We start from the raw sequence: 18813 nt of genomic DNA, 5'->3' as shown, positions 1-18813 counted from the left end.
AATCATCATAAACACAAAAACAAAGGTGTTAGAATCCTCTGACTATATTCCACATTTCTTAATAAAAACAGCCCAGAGCTGTGACAGTACCTTGCACACACACACTCCGTGATCCTCACATCCACACACTCCCAGCCCATCATTGCAGAAGTCTTCACGAGTGCCGTTAGTGTTGCAGTTGCATGCAGTGCACTCTGGGAAATTCCTGAAACCTAAAGCGCAGCGGTCGCATTTCTGACCGGTGAATTGTAGCCTGCATGCACACTGACCACTCAGCAGATCACACTGTGATGAGTTGGATCCAGCTGCACTGCAATTACATGGCTGAGAGACACACAGACAGAGGCTCAGTCAATTGACTATGTGTGTTTTTGTATGTTTAGAAGACACAGGACTAATCTACGTTACCTTGCATCCAGTCACTCCATCATGACCCCAGTGGTCATCCTCACACATTTCACATTTTTCTCCTCTGGTGTGTGGTGGACAGATACACTCTCCTGTCTCCGCGTTGCAGTTTCCGTGTGTATGAGCGCAGTCACAAGCTATACAACAGAAGATTAGCTGAGTGAAGACAGCTTCTAGTTCCTACCTATTAGGCTTTTGGTTCAGTGTTTATTGTGATTCTCGACTTTTTAAGTGAAACGTTTATACATTCTGGTTCATGACCAAAATCAACCTGACATTGTGTTAAACTGTAGAAAACGTGTGCACAGCTTACGTGTGCAGCCGTTGTTTGTAAAATTGTAGTAGCCGTGCTGGCAGCGGTCACACTTGTCACCGGATACACCAACGATACACTGGCACTGGCCATCTTCAGCACATGCCTCAGAGACTGATCCTGACTGGTTGCATTCACATGACCTGCAGCCATCACCACTGTTAATGCCATGGAAACCAACCTGGTGAACAAAACATATATTAGCCACCTATTTATTTACATAAAAAAGAAAAGTAGGTAATTACATTGTAAAAGCTTATCACTACTAGAGCCTGCACTAACTCAATGCCCAGTATCTGTACTGGGCTAATAACTGCAGAAAATGCTGGACTGTGCACTTAAAAAAGCAACACGTGACGCTATGCTGACTGTTCTCGGCATGAACAGAATGTTTAGGTGATGCTGGGCTAATGTGCTAAAATATCTGCATTTTGCATTCCATCTACAAATACATGTTTTATAGTGTTATGGGAAAATAAAATGCTTAGTCTTTCTTATCTGAGCTATAAACAGACAAATAAACAGTGCTGGGGCAGATGCTTACAACTGCAACAACAGACCAGCTTGCCATTAAAAACTGTGACCAATTATTGTCTGAACACTGAATGTGAGCTGTGTCATCTCGATTAGGACACTGTGCCAAATGTGAAGTCTTTCACATCCAAGAAGACCCTGCTGGAGCTCCTGGCTGTCAGAGGCTCGCCTATCACCCTTTACTCCAGACCAAGCCTCTGATTGTAGGCTTGAGGAACAGCTGCTTCATTAAACACCCCAACTCCAGCCAAGGTCCTGACCCTCTCTCCACCAGTCCCCCACCATCCATCCGGAAGAGTGCGAAAGAACATTAAACCACACTGATGCATATTAAAAACCCATTTGACCAGCACCACAAGGCAACCATGGTGGACCACAAGTAAAAGGATGAAGAGTCCTTCACTCAGATCACTGTGCTCAGGACAGTCACCACAGAGGAAGATCGATGGGATTTAAGACAGCTACTGGCAACAATGTAACAGTTTGTAAATAAATTACAATTCATGGTTAAGAACTGCAGAGTGATTTGACGAGGGAAAGCAGTTATATAGTACAAGGAATGAAATCATGAATGCTGTATCAAAACCATCATTATTTTATTTTATTTTTTTCACAATAAGAAGCTTTCCTTCACATATTGTGAACATTTTATGGCAAATTATTTCCCAGTTATTTAGAATAAAAGCTTGCTGTAAACACACATGAATATTTATGAATGTTTTTTCCTTTTCCTATACAGTTAACATTCTGAGTTACTATGTTCTGTTATGCCACTGATGAAATATATACCTTAATGAATGCTGGATGACAGTAATATTTAACAGTACAAGTAATGAAGAAAAGTAAAAAAAGTCTCTTGGAAGAGCTTCAACTTACCTGGCAGTGTTCACACTTGTCTCCCACCACACTGGCCTTACACTCACACTGCCCAGTTATGATGTTACACACACTGGACACTGAGCCGTTAGAATGGCAGCCACAGTCTGAAAAAAAAAACGTAAATAAATAATTGTAAAAATGGAGAGGAGCAAAGATGTGCAATACAATTCCTTTCCTCTAGATGGCCCTATATCCATATTTTCAAGATTTATGCACTATTTATTTTTAGTGGCCTTTAGTGAAGGACTGAAAACACAATATGCAAATACATACAACACACACAGAACACTGTCCGTGTGAAAAGTGATTTCAGCTGAATAGAAACTGACAATAGAAACTGATAATGGAAAACAAACTCGTTGATGCTCCTACCTTGGCAGTTCTTTGCTGTCACGGCGTCACCATAGTAACCATCTTCACAGCGCTCGCAGTGTCGGCCTGATGTGTGTTGCACGCACTTCAGACACTCGCCTGTTACACTGTCGCAGTGGCCCGGCTCAGACGTGTCCACGTTACCATTACACTCACACACTGAGCACTTCTGACCTGGGACAGTGGGGTTCCCATAATATCCATTAGCACACCTGAGAAGAATGAGGCACAGCGGAGAAAACACTTATGAACTGACTTACATTCAGGAAAAGATGAGGTGTATTTGCACTGAGCGTTTTGTGTTGGAAGCGCTGAAATTTTAAGGAGCATGTGACATACATAGCAGTATAAATAGCATATATGTATTTTTTGGACAACTTACTTCAAATAAAATGTAAAAATATGCCATAATGTGATGACAATATTCACACACGTTCAACTGCTGATGCACATCCTTCTCACTCTGCTCTTGTTTTATGCAAATGAGCTAAACAGTGACCAGTCAATTTGTTGATATGTTATGAGGTAGCTGACTTTGTCAGGCCCACCGGCATCTTCTGTACATGCTGAAAATTCAATACCTAAACACACACTGGCTATTGGACAATATGGCATGGGTTGATTTTTTTGAGTTTACAAAACATTAGGCTGATTTGGGGCTCAGAACAAGCATGCAACTCTGCTTACACTTCCAATTTGGACTTTAAAATCACTTGTGTTTAAGTTAAAGGCCCCAAAGCTTCTGGTAAGTGCAAGATCAGAAAAGAAATTTAGCATTAACTTAAAAACAACCCCTGACAACTGCTGGTTCTAAAAAAGAAATGATAAAATATTAAATACAAATATACATCAGTGCGTACTGGCCTTTTATATACTCAGATTAATATGTTTATTTATTTTTAAATGTTGCAGTTAAACATCCCTTAGGACCATTTTCCAGTGTCCCATGTCCTTGTAGTGTTTTAGGTTTCTTGTTAGTTTTAAACTAAATGCAGCTTTATATATTCTGATTATTATCTCTTTTTTAATATATTTATTTGTTCTTTTTGCATGTAGGTGCTGACTGTACCTCTCACATTTGGCCCCTGTGTAACCCTGCTCACACTGGTCACACATGACCTCTCCAGGACCTTGTAGAGAACAGGTAGGACTGAAGCTGGAAACAAAAAAGAAAAATCATAAACAATGAATCCTTCTGCACCATTTTGCTCTTACAGATCTGCTGTTTGAATATTCTCAAAGCAGCTCTGTGTCATTCAGTACATTTCCTGGCAAATTTCAAGCCCACAGAACTGAGGGCTGAATGCAGTCACGCATACACACACACACACACACACACACACACACACACACACACGTACTAACTCACTTGTTAGACGCCAGTGTCAGCGGGCAGGCGCATCGCTGGCAGTCTTCTGCTGTGCCCTCCGTGGGGTCGCCATAGTAACCTGGCAGGCACTGGTCACAGTGGGGTCCTGTAGTGTTGTGAGAGCAGCTCTGGGGAAGAAACAGGGCTTCAGTATTTCAATCACATTCACACAAACATACAGTCACATGTGACAGGCAACACACCATAGCAACCTAAATGTTATGTACTGTAAATTAGCACACACAGCATTAATATTCTGGATAAAATTATACAGCATTCTAAGAAATGAAATGAAGAAACATAGAAAAGAATGGCATAATAACAAATATTTTCGTTCTTTATCAAATGATGATGTCCATCTTTGTGAGTTTTCTATCATGAGTAATGACTCAAGTTCAACTGGCATATCATCCACATTAGACATCTGCTTCCTGACCTGAGCCCACATGGGCCAATCAAAACATCAGGTTTTTGGCCAGGATCATGTTGATTTTCCACATACAGCTTTGGGCTCAGAACAGACTTTTCTAATAAGTGATTTTTTATATAGTAGATTTGCCTTAATTTGATAGATTGTGTCAGCATATCGTTATAGTCTATAGCTGCATTCGGATAAGCTCTGGGGTTTGAGGAGTGGGACGTTTGGGAGGAACGTACCTGAATGAAACCAAAGATAAAGTTCAATAGTACACCCGTCTCAATCACAGCATTAATGATGAAAGGGATGTGTTGGCTTTGTGGAAAGATGCTTTCTCTTACTAGTTAAGCTCATCCAAAGTCGGTAAGCATTTTTACACTAGCAGCAGTAGCAAGACAAACTTAGAACAACGGCTTAAACAGTTCATCACAGGGGACAGGATACTGTTCTCTGCCAGGTCTGCCAGCAATTCCACATAATGCTGATAATACAGACTGTTAATATATTGCAGATGTGTAAAATACCACTTTATTCTAGCGTGGCATTTACTGTTGATCAACTTGCACTTGTAACTAAGCTAAGCAGAGTAAAACCGTGTCTGTGATAAGCCATCACTGTTAGTGTGCACAAGTGGACTTGGGCTTTAAATTTAGCAGTACTAATCAGACCTGGTCGGGTTTGGTCTCAAAACCTCAGGTATGAGTCAGATTTGGGCTTCAACTTTATGCCCCTGCAGACCTCTAACCCACATACAACTGAAAACTCACCAGACACACTCCATCGATGTCACATTCAGTGGCATGTTCATTACACTCACACTGAAGACAGTTTCCTCCAAAGAGGATGCCTCCAACTCGATAAAACCCTGAAATACAGTACTACAGAGAAAGAAAGGAAAGAGAGTGTCAGTGAGAGCAAACCAAAGTCTCAGGAAAGACTACCTTAAATGGGGACACCAAAGACCAACTGCAGTCCTACCTCACAGGAAGTCCCTGAATATCCCCATGGGCACTCACACTGCTCCACATCTGGAGCTGGAGTAGAGCTTCTGGAGGTGGGGTCAGCCACAGCCAAAGACACTGAGCTCAACCTATAGTGATTTTATGCATGTTAATGTGTTTTCTTAACGATTTCCATCTTGTGGCAACCAGGAACCAAACTGGTTTTCTTCTAAACAGCTCACAGCTTTTTATATTTATTGCTACTTCTTGCTATCTGTATTCATCTTTATTTGTACTTATTCTAAGGTAATATAGTGTTTTCACAAATGAAAATAAACTTCCTGCTCAGATGAATGGGGTTAAACAATTTGCCTGGACATTTGCACAGTGCTGTCTATTTTATACTGGACTACGCAAAAAGGGCCACAAAACAGCGTCTCACCGGAGGACTCCATCCACGCTGCTGTTCAGGTGAGCTCTGATCCTGAGGCTGGCCACATCAGCCAGGACACTCATCAGCTCGTCTCTCTGAACCCTCCGCTCTGTGTGCACGTCCACAAACAAGCGCGGCAGGATCTCCAGCACCACCTGCTGCTCCCTGTGAGGGTTCAGGAGCACACTCCTAGACTGCTGCTGCCTCATGGTCCTCCCATTCCCCTAGGAGTACCAGTGATTTAAGAGGCAGGGGAGGGACATTATTGACAGAGTTTTGGTGATGTCTTTTGTCTGCTGCCATTCCCAAACAAACAACAGTCAAATATGCTTTTCACTGTACTTCAGCAATAAAATGCATGGATGTAGATTACCTGTACAACCACGTCAAAATGAGATGGGAGCGCTTTGTCCACATTACTGTCAACCGACACATCATACGCCACACTGTAGTTTAGAAAGCTTCCATAAGCAGTCAGCTATGGTGAGAAAGAACATGTTAGTTCTTGCCTTTCCTAAAAACATATTTATCAATATTTGACATTTGAATTTTTGAATGTTTTATTTTTATTGTTTCTTCTAGTATCAGCGTGATTACCTATGCGGTCAGTCCTCTTTTACTAAAACTGTGTTATACATCATCTAGTGTGCTTCATGCTGAAGGCTGGTTATTAATGTTTTTGATTAGCCTCTTGCAATAATGATCTGAGGAAACATGAATTTACAGCCGCAGGCAACAGCTGGACACCTGTTGGACATTTAATTTCTGTATTAACATGGGAGCAAGACCCCTAAATGAGAGCCATTTCTAATGATAATTGCCATCTCCTTCACTTAGAACCAGTATTAGTGTGAGGGATAATTACTTATTTCAATTTCATTAATCACCCAGGGGATCAGTGGCGACAAATATTAAGAGTCACCCTGGTCATGTGTAAGCTAATTATTTCTAAATGTAATAATGTAATAATGAGTCCGTTACTGATCAGGTGTAATTAGAGGGCAGCAGCTATTAACATGAACATGATGAAGGGCTGGAAGGAAAGTAGGGTGAGCAAGAAAGTGAGAGAAAGAGGAAGAGAGATGAGAGATAGACAAACCTGATTGCCGAGGAAAAGCTCTGGAGCGGTCCAGGAAAACACAGAGAGGTGGCCTGTGGTTGCCGTAGCATTGCTAGCGATGATGAGGTTGTCTTCAATCATAGAGACGGCGTGGACTGAGGTGCTGTGGATGGAGGGGCGGAGCCAGCCATCTCTGTGCACAATCTGCATAACGACAGAATGAATGCATGCATTACTTCAGACACTATAAGACAATTGGCACTGGGGCTACAAGATACAGACCAAATCTCAGTAATGCGAATACACTGCTCTGTACTGAGATTGCTAAACATCTTATTGTATATTAAAATATACAAGTGTAACGCCCACGTTCCTAAAGAATATACAAGGTACATATAGAATAATACTTTACAAAAGACCAACTAAACCAGAAAATAAGGAAAGCAGTGCCCAGCATTTACACGGCTCTATCTAATACTGTACGTGATATCACTGTATATATGAGGCTTAGATGGAAGGATAAGCTTAATGAATGAATTGGTCAAGACATTTGAGAGAATGTCTTTACTGGAACTCACAAAACTTTCATTTTCAAGAGTGTAATTGGAAAATTGTGGCAAAAATAATTAATCACACGCATATCTTTGGGAAGTGAGCTAAGTTGACTGATTTTGGGAAAGAAGTGGTAGGGACTGCTGATGAAGTTGGAGGTTAAACGGTGCAGAGATGTCATATTTTATATTCTTGGTTCATCCTACAAGAACTAAAAAGTACAAACTGAAAATATCTGTTAAACGTGTGCCTTGTAGCAAAAAAAAAAAAAAAAGGATAACAATGAAATGAGAATAATAATAGAGGAATTTATTCCATGGAACAAAACAATAATACATGTTGAGATCGCAATATACTAAATTCTAAGAAAGGTGGTCAAATAGCAAATAAGATATGATTGTGATTAAACAAAATTGATGTTTTGTCCAAAAATGTCCCAGGTTGAATGTATAATGTGTACATGTTTTTATTTCATTTTTAGGTTCAGTACCTCCACTTTTAGTACTGCACTTTTTATTGCACACTATCCTAGTAAGGTTTTAATGGTTTAATTACAATGTGCACTCTGCTTGAACCTGAAAGCATTGAAAACATTGGCCTGCATTATTTTTGAACAAAATAATTACATTTGGTGGTTTGCATAAACAGCCTTCAGAAACAAACCGTGTATGGTCACTGGTCATCATAACAATGATGAACAAATTACATGTTGTGCAGCCCTGTCTCACACAGCATATGAGCAGAAGATACCTCACTGAATTATAAATCAATCATAATGCATAGCAGCACATCGCACTGCAAATTACAGAACATACACTACTAGATTCTGGATGTGTATGTGTGTGATACCGTACCAAAGAAGTATTCCAGGTAGAGCTCTCACACACGTCAGAGACACCGAAGCAGAAGCACTCTGTGCAGCCCTCCGGGTTACTGGCCTGCAGGTTGTAGAAGCCCTGCTTACACAGGTCACAGTTTGCACCCATCACATTGGCCTGTAGAAACAAAGACACAACATAGTTGATCACACCAGTCAGGAGATATGATTTAAAGATCTGGAAAACAATTCATATTACTTTAGTTATGCCTGTATGTGTGTGTGTGTGTGTGTGTGTGTATTACCTTGCAGATGCACTCTGTACAGGGGTCAATGTTATGGCTACCTTCGAGACTGCACTCACAGTGTGTGCACAAGGGGAAATCCCTGTAGCCAAAGGCACAGCGATCACACCTCTCCCCTGCAAAACCCTCCTTACACAAACACTGACCTGGAAGGAGACCTGCACAAAAACAAAACACAAAGTCTTACAAAAGGGGCAGTTTGTCACATAAGCAAACGTGTAATAATGAATGTAAGCTAGCAGGCATCAAATTAGTCAGGGTGTCATTTTCACAATGCTATTAGCGGCATGTGGAGAGAGTGATCACTTAAGGATTTCAATATATATCGAAAAATTCATTTTTAAATTGTGTACTGAAATATAGACTGCATGTCAGTATGAAGCTCAGTTTCTTCTGAGGATCTTTCATTTATCATCTTTCGTGAACGCAAAATCAAATCAAATCAAATCAAATCCAATTTATTTGTGGCGCTTTTTTACAACTGATGTTGTCACAAAGCAGCTTCACAGAATTCCAGAAAAGACAAAATTTTAACTTGAATGTAAAAACCCCAGGTGAGCAAGCCAGGGGTGACAGTGGCAAGGAGAAACTCCCTCAGAGCTGAGGAAGAAACCTTGGGAGGAACCAAGGGACCTATCATCCTCTGGTCAAACTACCTACAAAATTATTGGGAAAAAAAAGAGAGTACCCTATACATCACATAGGTCAACAGGTCAATGATTAAATCCAGGCATCTGAGTGCACTTTATCACACAAGCACTCAAAGGAGTGGGTGTTTTCTCTGACTAGCTAAGATTAAAGGGGTTATGAATTTTAGGGAACATGGAAAACACTGAAAAAAAAAATCCTTTTATTTATCTGAGCCAAACAATTCTGTGTATGAAATAATCAGAGCTCTGTAGGATAAACTTTGAAAAATTTTAACATATAAAATTATGTAAAAACACAAGACACTCCTTATTTTTGCTCCATGGAAAAGTGTATCATATCGAGACATCACTATCATATCCATTCAAATTTTAAATGTTGAGTATTGTTACACGTTGTTACACATTATGTCTAATAATAAATGTAAGCTATGTTATATAATGTATGCTATATTTGTCATGCTTATGAGACTTTAAAATGAAGAGAACAAGTTTCATTCACAGCTGTTTTGTGTGTGTGTGTGTGTGTTTGTCACCTTTGCCAGGGTTAGCATGGTTGTCGTCTCTAACACAGATGTGACTGACAGAGCCTCTTATATCACAATTACACTCCAAACAGGGCTCATTTGCATATGGGGACACCTGAGAACAACAAAAGCAAACATTCAATAACTATTACAAGCAGACACACTGGCCCTTATTCATCAAAGTTGTGTAAAAAGAGAGCAGATTTAACCATCTTCAGTCACATAAGAGCTGCTCTGTGTTTGATTAATGAAACTTGCAGATGTGGAAAAAGGAGATTTCAGCGCAAACGATGAATTAGCATTAATGCGTAAAATCAAGCGCATAAAGCACAAAGCATAAAGCACGTCCTAATTCATGCAGTTGTTTCAGCAGGAAGTTTGAGGTACTGACCAAACTTTATAGCGTTAAAATTACGACCACTGAAAAGAACGTAACGTAAAATAAGCAAAACATCTGAGATTTTTTCAAGATGGTAGAATGATGTGATGGTGTAAATCTAAAATAACAGATTTTAAACACTGCACACTCACTGGCCACTTTATTACGTTCAATTGCTTGTTAACACAAATAGCTAATCAGCCAATCACATGGCCACAACTCAATGCATTTAGGCATGTAGAGGTGGTCAAGACAACTTGCTGAAGTGCAGACCGAGCATCAGAATGGAGAAGAAAGGTGATTTAAGTGACTTTGAACGTGGCATGCTTGTTGGTGCCAGACAGGCTGGTCTGAGTATTTCAGAAACTGCTGATCTACTGGGATTTTCACTCACAACCATCTCTAGGGTTCACAGAGAACGGTCCGAAAAAGAGAAAATATCCAGTGAGCGGCAGTTGTGTGGACGAAAATGCCTTGTTGATGTGAGAGGTCAGAGGAGAATGGGCAGACTGGTTTGAGATGATAGAAAGGCAACAGGAACTCAAATAACCAACCAAAATCTCTGAGGAACGTTTCCAACACCTTGCTGTAAGTATGCCATGAAGAATTAAGGCAGTTCTGAAGGCAAAAGGGGGTCCAACCTTTCACTAACAACCTAACTGTACCTAAAGTGGCCAGTGAGTGTATTCCTTCAGTGTATGAGATGTTTCTGCAACATCTGTGTTTTGCATTGTGTCTTTTTTTGATTGGCACCAGTGGTATAACACAAAGGCACAGAGTAAGTCTTTAAACAGAACATGGAATAGATGCAGAATTTGTTTATAAGAATGTGTATGTAAAATAAGTGTGTTCACTTTGCCATGTGTATACATTATTAGTATTACTGTATTTCCTGTTTTTTTTATTATACAGAATCCCTGCTAGTAGTAGAATCTACTATAACTCTTGAGTGTAGCGTGTATAAATCATTCAGACAAGGCAGTACGTCTACAGCTCTGCTGCATCAAGCCTTTACTCACACAGATCAGCTTTATCACAAAGCTAAAGAACACTGCTACCATAAACAAGCCATAAAGGACGCTGATACCATAAACTCTGTATTCCTGCTGCTGAGCTCATACTATGATCCTTTTCTTAAACTGTTATTGTACTTTCTTTAGTACCAGCAATCATGACCACACAAATGGCCATTCCGATGCAATTCAGGTGTAATAAAACTGGTGTTACATGGCAGACAGGGGGCTTATTGGGCCACACACATACATGCATACACACACACACACTCGAGGAGCTCTGTACCTTGTGTGGTCTATAGTACCCATCAGCACAAGTCTCGCAGTTAACCCCCGCAGTGTTCTGCGTGCAATTGATACACACTCCACCTCCCACAAACTGGCCGTGTGTGTTCATGCTCATCTTCAGATCAGCCACGGTCTGGTTGTAATAACAGTCCTCTGCCTTGTTGTGACAGTTGCATTCTGATGAATGGAAAAGAACAGAAGGAGGGAAAGGGAACGTGGTAAATTAAGCAGCTGAGGAAGCAGTAAAAAGAGCAACAAACCACAATTTATCACAAAAGAGATTAATGATTCATTTTATACTGTATATATCGCTGTTGTCAGAAGAAAACTTTGTATCTTCAAAATGGTAACTTTCCAGGAACAGGAAAAAACTTACTTTACTTTTACTGTAAGTCATTGGAACGAGACTTTTTTCCAAGTCATTTTGGGCCGTTTCTTTTGGTCCATTCTTCATGAAATTTACACACAATGTAAAAAGTAACAGGCATTTTCAAATTATGCCAAAAACTAACAAACAAGCTGTAAGCTAAATTGCAATGCACCTACATTTGTACACTAATCCCTCAAGTTAAAATTGATGGAAAACTGAATTTTCCATTGAAATGCAAGTTTGATGTAGTATGTAAGCATTGTTTCACCATTTTTTACCATACAATTTTACCATTCACTCCACAGTCTATACAGTCTATGCATGGGAAATAAACTGCATAATCAGCCTATTCTGAAAAATCAACACGTTTACACATGCCAACTATTTAGCCTATAGCCGATTAGCTCCGCCCATTGACTAGGAAGTTATAAGGAGTGTTTCAGCTGAATTGCTTCTTGATCAAAGTACAGTACAGGGCAGCCGATCAAAACTGAAGTCATTTACACATATGTCTTAAAGGCGCAGTAACAAAAACATGCTGTTTAATCCTAAGAGATAAACACAGCTGGTAAAATAGTAGGGGTGTATGACCATGATTTGATTCAATTCTTGATACTTTTTTTTCATGACAGTTGAAGAAAACTTAAGTGACTGTATCAACGCTGTTGATCAGCTTACTAATGAACATTCCTGACTGCTGCTGGCTGTTTCTGAATTTTGGTGCTCAAACAATGCAGTTGCTTGTAATGTCATAATTAATAGAATTTCCATTCTGTTCACTATGTCCATTCACACTGTCATGATGATCTGTTAGCACCCCCCCCCCAAAAAAAAAAAAAAAAAATCAAGAATAATAACTGTTTTATTATATTTTATTTTATTTATATTTAAAACCCCATAATTGTCAGGGGAAAACTAGAATTGACAAAAGAAAAGATGTGCCCTTTAAAAGCTGGTCAATTTCTCATTATTTTGAAGTAGGCTGTGAGTGTGTATCTGCCTTACTCTCGCATGTGTTGCCATCGGAGATGGTCCCAGGTTGCCACAGTTCTTGGTGGTAGCCGGGGCAACACTCATTACAGCTCTCTCCACATGTATTGTGTTCACACACACACTGCAGTTTCTGGAGAAGACAGAGGCAGTTAGACACACTGACGGACACACACTGCAGTTTCTAAGCAAGAAGAGCAGTGACAAGTAAAAATGCAATGTCAGAAGAACTAAGGGCTTCATTTGTGAAACATACTGAAATCACATTGTTCTCAGCATTTGCATACAGTTGACATGCAATGTTCACGAATTACACATCACTGAAAAAAAGTCCATCCATCCATCCATTTTCCAAGCCCTGAAAAAAGTGTTCCTTTGAATTTACTTGACTCAAATGTGTGTTAGGTCCATGAATGAAATGCATTACAACATCGCAATTCTTGCCAAACATAAGTAAAATGCATGAAAGTAATTTCATTGATGTAATTTCTGTGGAACTTATAATGAAATTTATAGCAATATTTCTTTTCAGTATACCCTAATGCCTGACATTCTGAATGTTTCTGACATCAGAAACTTGTGTTTACCCACACACATTTACAAGCGGAATTCATTTTCTAAAAGTACTACTTAGTTCATATTGTAAATGTAATTTTTCCATATATGATCAATTTGCAATCTTTGCTTAGGAATGTTTTATAAATGAGAGGTTTTCTCTGTCCCTGCCTCTTCCCCTCTCCTTAATCTCTTTCTCTCTCTCTCTCTCTCCCACACACATTCAAGACCCTGATGCCACAAAAGGAGGGGTGGAGAAAACAAATGCCAAGAGGAAATACTCTCTATTTACACTCTGTCAATCAGTGGACCACAGTAGACCCCCCCCCCAGCCCACACACACACACACACACACACACACACATTACATTCTCAGACTGAAATTCAACCAACACCCAATTAACACTGTGTGTATGTGTTTGTTAAGATTCTAGCCGAGAAGGCCAAGGTTTACTGCTCGCTTTCTCACCGTCTTGTTAACATGATTTTAACTGTTAATTAGGTACAAAGAGGCGGTAACGACGTTTGATTAACATTGTCTGGATTGGATCATTTCCTCCAAACCACAGGGGTCCAACTGTTTTACTGAAAGAACCTGTTGTTCTGAAAACTCTTACTCAAATGTCAGAGGACTATACGATCTTCACTAAAGAGATTACAAATGAAAAAACACACACAGCGCAGCACCGATCCTGGGCCATTTACCACAACATTCTTTCATGTTTCGATACTGAGCTGAATAAAATCCAGAGAAGAACATTAACGAGCACCATTGAACAACATTTTTAAAAATGTGATTAAAAGCAATATGTCTGCCACGGGTGCCAACAATTAGCTTGACAGTGGTGGAATTTCACACTCAAAACCTAATCTCATTTGACTGACAGGCTGTGTTCAAATCTCTTGGCTGGGAACTGAAGAATGTGTTCCGTTACCTTGGTAACAGGGTCCAAGGGGCAGCTCTGAGCGTGGCCATAGCAGATGCACATCCCGCCCACTGAGATGTCCTTGAGTGAATAGTAATACTAAAGACAGAAGAGAATATGCAAGAGAGACCAACGTTACAAAAGAAAACGCTTGACCCTGCTTGGTTGATTCACAGAGTGTAACGTAAAGCTTTAAAATTTGAGTCCATCCAGATTACTACACCTGTTTTCCGAAAAACAGATTATGTTGCAAAATAAAGCTTAGCTAGCAGCCATCAAGAAATCAGTACATAATCATTATATATTCACTACACAATCAAAAGTAGAAAGCAAATAAACAGTAAGCTTGCATATTAATGTGAAATTCACCATATTATTAATAAAGTTAATTAAAGATCTGAATGAAGTCATCACTACTACTGAAAGTGAAAGTTTAGTATACCCGGCGTGTGACAATAGGGTCCACGTCTTTGGGGTCGCGGTAGCTGAGGGTCATGAGGTCAGCATTTAGTGTGCGTATGCGTTGCAGGCGCAGGCGGATGAAGCGGGCGGATGTGAACTCCAGCAGCTCAGGGGTCAGGTCATCAGCACCTGGCCGGCCATTTATCAGAGACGTGTGAATCTGAGCAGAAGAAGAAATAGAGCTGTAGGAAGCCAGCGCACCTTCTGCTACTGAGATCAGGCCTGTGTGGGCCTAAAAGTTCTAGCGAACCATTTCTGTATTTGGAATACTCACCATGTATTTTCTCATAATTCACATGTAATAACTAAACCAGACTGAACTAAGACAAATATTTATATATAAAGATTAAATATTTCACACTGCTTTAAAAAAATGTATAAATATTTCAGTAGTTTTTGACAGCGAGGTGAAAACTTTAAACAAATGTTTTAGTTGATAGATTAGATTTGATGATGTGATGATGATGCTGATAACCTTGTATGGAATAGACCCTAGTCTACCATTAAAAAGTTAGCAATAGCTAGAATTAGTTAGGAATAGTTAGAATCAGATTTTTCAATAAAATAAATTTGTTGCAGATACATTTCAACAAGCTGTTGTGTAGGAAGCTGTGAAAAGGGAAGAAATGTTAGATGTGTCCAAATTAATGAACAGAGTTGAAGATGATTTCATAATTACAGAGGAAGCTGTAAAACACTGAGATTGAACTTATAAAACTACATATGGAATGTGTTATATTTGATAAGTGGTGGTCTTTACACTGGTAGCCAGTGTAACAGTTAAAAATGTGATATATTATCTTCTTTCACTCCTTCTGAGAGCTCTGACAGCTGCATTTTGAATTAACTGAAGCAGTTTGATTTTGAGAGTCCAATTAAATCTAGTATCAAGTATCAAGCCTTGGGGCACACCACAAGTCACTGGCACATTCAACAAAATAACAGCAATTATTAACATGACAAGTCATTCTTTTTTTTTAATGACAGTATATGCCACTAAACTGGGCACTACCGGATTTAAATATCCAAACACTAGTGGATTTATATTCTGACATGTAAAGGCTGATATTGAGTCAGTAGAGCAGTGCTTGTTTCAGTGTCTCAATGGGTTTAGAACTGGACCAGGCACACTGAGAAAGCATTGTTTATTGTTCCATAGCTGACTCAGATCCTCTAGACTGGACTACTGCCAGACTAGCACTCACTGTATGGATTGCCCCAGATTGCCCCCCCGCAGCACTTTCCCGTTCGCAAAATCACATTCCCCATAAACAGAACCATCTGAGCTGACTGGGTTTTCAAACCATCAGAAAAGAGGTCTTAAAAGCAGAACAGCAACACATTCAACAGACCTACAGCTACAATTTCACAACATTGCTTTGGTTCTAGAAAGTCAAAGTCCAGCACAGTTTGATGATTTCCCTTCTTAAAAAACCTGACTCAGCTCCTCAGTTATTTACCAGGTTTAGCAAATACCAAACTGCTGGACTAAATCTCTCCTTAGCTGGAGCTGAGTGTCCTGCCATAGTCACTGCTACAGCAATATGAGCAGAAGTCTTCAGTTTATATAAAGAAAAAAAAACATTTTGTGAGCTGCTCACCTCTCCATGTTCCAGAGGCACCAAGCGGGAGTAGTAGGATGTGCAGATGACCTCTTCGTCTCTCTTATAGGTGGGAGGTCCAATGCGGGGGGTGATGTTGTAGCGGGTCAGGCACTCCGTGTCACTGATGGCATAGTACTGCCAGGGATGAAAATTGATGCCATCTAGAGAACGTTCCAAAATCCAGTTTCCTGGTCGCGGAGAGTTTGCTGCCTTAATGATGACATAAGCGACCTGGAAAACCTGTAATAAAAGAGCAAAAGGCACACTTCAGGCACAAGCCTTCAGAACTTGACCATTTCTAGACCAGTTGTTTCAGTATTGTTAGCTTTGAAGATATAAGACTATGTAGATATGTAGAATATTGTGTATACTAAACAGGAATTCCTCCGATTCCTCTACATAATTAAATAATTGTTGTAATCAAAGTCATTCAGAGTGGTTCACACAGGTAGTAACAGTAACCAGAGATCTAAAGAGTTTTATGCCTCCGAAAAGCTACCTCACAAGCCATGTGAAAGGGTGATGAATACATTGCCTGATGCCTTATACATTTTTTACAGTAGTTTTAAGGTTTTGGTCTCAAACCTTATTATTTAAAATGTATTCATGGCAGAGAGGAACATGCAGCAGGTTGTAAGACAAAACAGAAACTAAGGAAAGCTGAATTTTTCAGATCAACATCACACAAAGCTCAGAAGACATGTGAAGGTTTAAGAGTGGTTCTGATAGTAAGTATAATGGATATTTATGTCACACCACTGTAAAGAAATCAGTTTCTCTACAACACTTAAAAAAGCACTTTGAATGACCTAAAATTTTAAACACTGAGTTATGCAGAAATTCCCCTTTAAGACGTATGTGTAGTTAATCATAATTTTGTCACCTCTTTTCTCACAGTGTTTGCTGTCTTCCTTTTGTGACTGTGTGAGCTGACAGTACGACACTTCACTGAGTTGCTAGTGGGATGCAGAGTCTCTGTGAAAGTTGCTTTCTGAGCATGGCTCTCTTTCTGTCTATCTGTCTTTTTCTGGCTTGTATGTCTCCACTAACTTGCACCTCTGCGTCTTTTGTTCATTCTGCCAATCTTGCAAAGGCAGATCATCCCTGTCTTCCTCTCCCATCTGTCTCTCTCCTTTTCACTCCAAGTCTCTCCAGCTCCTTACACAGAACAGGTTCTGACAGGCTCTCTGAACAAAACCCCTCTTTCATGACACCCCCTTCCCCAAAACCCCTGACGGGAAATCCAGGCCTAGTCCCTAACCTGCTTCTCATTTCTCCTCAGGGTCTTCAAAACCTACTTCAGATGTGAACACTCACTTTTCACACTGGCTTCCTTAACCCTTACAAGTCAAGAGCTGTTACTCTGATTTTTTAAATAATAAGTAAGTTGTACAATTAATTACATTTACATTTGATTTACATTCTGTATTGACAGAAGTGAGATTGCACTTTTTTCATTTGTTTCAACGTCAAACTGTTCAGTAACATTCAAAAGTCTGTAATCGCTGTTCAAACGCTTGAAAACAATGTTTAAAATCAAGTGTAGATAAGACAAGCATGTAAATGGATTCTAATATCCAGTGCAACTTCACAGCTTTCACATAATCAGTTGGAAGCTGTAAATAAAGGTAAAGAAACTGTAGATATGCCCAGCATAATGAACAGAGCCATATAATATTCTACAGTGACTAAAAATAAAGCATACTATTGGAATTAAGCTATAATAACATTAATTTCCAGAATTTATCAGATTTCAAATGTGGACATCGAGACACGTGTGGAGATTAAGGAAATTAACATCAAAAAATGGATAGAATTAGATAAATCCAAAATATATTTTATATTTAAATGTATTCATTTCTTATTCACAGAATTCTTGAAACACTGAGTAGAACAATGTATGGCAAATAGCTTGATATATTTAAGTTGATGTAGTATAAAGTGTTTTTGGGTATTAAATTACACAGGGTATTAATAAACACCGGAGGGTGTTGCCAACTATTGGGGTATCACACTGCTCAGACTCCCTGGGAAAGTCTATACCAAGGTGCTGGAAAGGAGATTTCGACCGATAGTTGAACCTCAGATTGAGGAGGAACAATGCAGATTCTGTCCCGGCCGTGGAACAACGGACCAGCTTTTCAACCTCTCGCGGATTGTTGAGGGGCATGGGAGTTTGTCAACCCAGTCTACATGTGTTTTGTGGATTTGGAGAAGGCTTACGGCTGTGTTCCCCGAGTTGTCTTGTGGGAGGTGAGAGCTGTGTTCTTACACTCAGCATTGTTAGACTCTTTCAGTATTAGTGTTGGGCTACGGCAGGGTTGCGGTCACTGTACCAGACTGTAGTCATGAAGAGTTTACCAGTCGGTCTACATCCCAACCCTCACCTATGGTCATGAGCTGTGGGTAATGACCGAAAGAATGAGATCACGAATACAAGCAGTGGAAATGAGCTTTCTTCGTAGGGTGGTGAGCTACACTCTATTTGATAGGTTGAGGAGCTCGGTCATCCGGGAGTAGAGCCGTTAGTCCTCTGCATTGAGAGGAGCCAGCTGAGGTGGTTCGGGCATCTGATTCGGATGCCCCCTGGACGCCTCCCGGTGGGGGTGTACCAGGCATGGCCTACCGGGATAAGACCAGTTTCGTCCTAG

The 18813-nt window shown here is 40.0% G+C and overlaps 1 protein-coding gene across 1 annotated transcript in view; it reads right to left on the bottom strand.

The window, feature by feature from the left end:
- lama1 (laminin, alpha 1) overlaps positions 1-18813 on the bottom strand; it is a 57182-nt gene that overhangs the window by 25036 nt on the left and 13333 nt on the right. The window contains exons 4-23 of the mRNA XM_017706831.2: positions 16160-16402; positions 14539-14718; positions 14106-14195; positions 12631-12748; positions 11254-11432; positions 9585-9690; positions 8402-8559; positions 8134-8274; positions 6767-6931; positions 6041-6145; positions 5677-5891; positions 5272-5383; positions 5061-5171; positions 3876-4003; positions 3576-3662; positions 2507-2718; positions 2132-2238; positions 722-902; positions 409-545; positions 91-324 (exon numbers count right to left, since the gene is read on the bottom strand). Of these exons, the coding sequence (XP_017562320.2) occupies positions 91-324; positions 409-545; positions 722-902; positions 2132-2238; positions 2507-2718; positions 3576-3662; positions 3876-4003; positions 5061-5171; positions 5272-5383; positions 5677-5891; positions 6041-6145; positions 6767-6931; positions 8134-8274; positions 8402-8559; positions 9585-9690; positions 11254-11432; positions 12631-12748; positions 14106-14195; positions 14539-14718; positions 16160-16402 (3009 nt within the window). The remainder of the gene's footprint in view (positions 1-90; positions 325-408; positions 546-721; positions 903-2131; positions 2239-2506; positions 2719-3575; positions 3663-3875; positions 4004-5060; positions 5172-5271; positions 5384-5676; positions 5892-6040; positions 6146-6766; positions 6932-8133; positions 8275-8401; positions 8560-9584; positions 9691-11253; positions 11433-12630; positions 12749-14105; positions 14196-14538; positions 14719-16159; positions 16403-18813) is intronic.

This window comes from Pygocentrus nattereri, chromosome 3 (assembly GCF_015220715.1).
Source record: "Pygocentrus nattereri isolate fPygNat1 chromosome 3, fPygNat1.pri, whole genome shotgun sequence".
Classification (NCBI taxonomy): domain Eukaryota; kingdom Metazoa; phylum Chordata; class Actinopteri; order Characiformes; family Serrasalmidae; genus Pygocentrus; species Pygocentrus nattereri.
The sequence above is the reverse complement of the archived record's forward strand: the minus strand, read 5'-3'. Positions and strand labels throughout refer to the sequence as shown.